The sequence below is a fragment of the Plectropomus leopardus genome, unplaced genomic scaffold (genome assembly GCF_008729295.1).
Source record: "Plectropomus leopardus isolate mb unplaced genomic scaffold, YSFRI_Pleo_2.0 unplaced_scaffold24221, whole genome shotgun sequence".
Lineage (NCBI taxonomy): Eukaryota > Metazoa > Chordata > Actinopteri > Perciformes > Serranidae > Plectropomus > Plectropomus leopardus.
This window is the reverse complement of record NW_024626293.1, coordinates 1-2,795: the sequence shown is the minus strand read 5'-3', so window position 1 is coordinate 2,795 and position 2,795 is coordinate 1. Positions and strand designations below refer to the sequence as shown.

Genomic DNA, 2,795 nt, shown 5'->3' with positions numbered 1-2,795 from the left:
AGTTGCCTAATTGATTAAGTGTACTTAGTAACCTACGTTTCACCGCCAGGTATCGTAATTGATTCTTTCCTCTTCTGTGTCAGACTCCAAAGTCCCGGCGAGGGGAGTCGGCGTGGGACGCTCCTCCTGCTCTGGCTGCTCTGGTCAAACGGGTGTACGTGTCCATGGTCGGCACCAGGAGAGACCACACTGTGTGTGCGCTGGGACGCAGCGGGACCGGCAAGACCACCACGTGTCAGGCCTTCACACTGGGTCTCCTCAAACAGGCCGGGACGACCAGAGAGAGGATCAGCGGTGAGTCCGACAGCTGCAGAGACGAAAGTTTTATATCCGTGCTCTGCTTTTTCACCCAGTACGTTTCCGTGCATGATTTAGTAAAGCTGCGATAGCTCGATTAGGACTTTCAACTGGACTACTGTCCTGGTCCCAGTATACAAGCAGCAGGGGAGAATCAGTTTATTGATGAAGTCTTTCCGGTGGAGATATGGCTCCTTTCAGCTAGTTTCCATAGACCTATGTTATTTATACAGTCTGTGATATAGAGCCAATCACAGCTGTGATTTTACAATAACTTTGGGGTAAAAAAAAACCAAAACCCTGCATCACGTATGTATGATCAAACATTGCTGAGCAAACTCGCTGTCAGACAGCCCTTACCGACGGGGATTTGGCTGCTGCTCTACCACTGCTGCTCTACCACTGCTGCCATCAGCTGCTGCTCTACCACTGCTGCCATCAGCTGCTGTGGGAGTTTTTCTGCTGCCATCAGCTGCTGTGGGAGGTACAGAGGAGAAAATATTCAAATATAGTGTACATTTAAACTGATATTGAGTTTTTCAGCTGGTTAAAATGTGTTTTGCTGCGGCCCCGTCCACAGCAGGACATCGCTGGTGGATGGGCTGTGACTTTTTTTTATTAAAAAAATATACAATACTACATTTTCAAGTTGTATGTCCCTCACCTCACCGGCAAGGCGACCAGGAGCACGTGGAGAACGCCGTGTCCACTTAAAGTCAGATAGAATAGCTCATTGTCAACATGTTTACATGGATTTTAAAAGTCCAGTTTTAGTCTAATTAACACAATGATTCCACGTTTTCTAACGTCATATAAACGCACTGTTTGTTAATTCGTCTTTTTTCCGTCCCGTCCCCAGTGGAGCGCGTGCAGGCCATGTTTACCATCCTGAGGTCTTTTGGCTGCGTGAGCTCTCAGCACAGCGACGCTTCGTCTCGCTTCGCCATGGTCTTCTCTCTGGACTTTAACCACGCTGGACAGGCGGCTGCTGGACACCTACAGGTACACGACACACACATTAAACAGAGTCAAACACGGTTACATGCAGACATCCTCACGTCTTCTTCTGTTGCTCTCGTCAGACGATGATGCTGGACAAATGGAAAGTGTGTCAGAAAACTCCTGGAGAGAGTAACTTCCTGGTCTTCGCTCAGATGCTGGCAGGACTCAGCACAGAGATGAGGTATCCTGTGTTTGTTAAATATTTGTCACATTCTGGTGTTTTTACTCAACATGTGCAACAATTCTGACATTGTTTTGAATATTTTCTTCACCAGGACAGAGCTGCAGCTTCACCAGCTCCCTGAGAACAACTCGTTTGGGATCGTTCATCCCACAAAGGTAAAGGACGTGCTGCTGACGATGCAGGAGCTGAACGACTTCATAAATGGGTGGATTTTGTGCTTATAAATGTGTATTAGATTTTTTTAAAATGCTTTCACAGCAAAATTTGATTTCAGTTTCATTTTTTAATCTCTTGACAGCTCTAGTTTTTAGTGGTGATGATTGATTCAGGTTTTAATTTTGAAATTTGACAACTGTCAGCTTTATTTTCACCCAATTACGCTCCGGAGCAATTTAGTTTATAAAACATACAAAGGGAGAAACTGCCCTCTCTGGGAGTCCCTTTGTGTGAGTGGGACCCTTTCTCCAAAGCCAGCGTCCAATCTTTGATTAATTCTAATTTATTAGAAGTTCATAACTTTAAAGTAGATATTGTGATGCACTCACAGTCATTAAAATAAAATGCCCATACAGATCATCGGCAAAATGCCAAATATTGTCCCCAATAATCGGCCAAGCAGATAATCTGTCGACCCCTGTCATGAAAATGCAACAGTGCTCTGATATGAAATACAACTTATTTACTATAGGACTTAAAACCCAAAATTGTGACGTTGAAACTAACTTGCAGCCTGCAAAATAACGACGTGATCTCACCTCTGCAGACAGGAAACATATTTCAGCCGACACTCTTCTTCACAGCGAGCGCAACTTTAAAAAACATCTCTACATCAGCATAAATCTGCAACAAGAGGTTCGGCTGCGTGTTTACGATGTTTTGCTGGGACCGCAGTGCTCATCGTGTGAGGGTGAAGCTCTCGGGGGGAATAAAAATAGAAAACTGAGCCCAAAGAGGTTTTTTGAAGAGGTGAAGTGATGCAGTGAAGAGAGCCATCTTGAAGAGAGACTCAGGCTGTGATGGGAGATGAGATGTGACTCAGCTCTTCTTCCACCTTATTAAGTGGCTGAATTCAGAGACACACCATCACTCTGTGTCTCTGACTGTCTCTCTGTCTGTGTGTGTGTGTGTGTGTGTGTTAGGTTGAGGAGAAACAGCGTGCGTCCGTCGCCTTCACCAAGCTGCTGACTGCCATGGAAACGCTGAGCTTCTCAGCCGGCGAGCAGAAGGCGATATGGCATGTTCTGGCTGGTATTTACCATCTGGGAGCTGCCGGGGCCTGTAAAGGTAACACTGAGTCATCACCAGCACGCGC

General features: G+C 45.8%; 1 protein-coding gene across 1 annotated transcript; it reads left to right on the top strand.

Moving 5' to 3' along the window:
- Positions 1-83: 83 nt before the first annotated feature.
- On the top strand, positions 84-2,767 carry LOC121966376 (unconventional myosin-XVIIIb-like; the record flags this gene model as incomplete). The annotated part of the gene is made up of 5 exons (XM_042516479.1): positions 84-294; positions 1,157-1,299; positions 1,380-1,480; positions 1,575-1,638; positions 2,623-2,767. Coding segments are annotated over 5 exons (664 nt in total), but the record flags the coding sequence as incomplete, so codon positions are not given.
- Between the last annotated feature and the right edge of the window lie 28 nt (positions 2,768-2,795).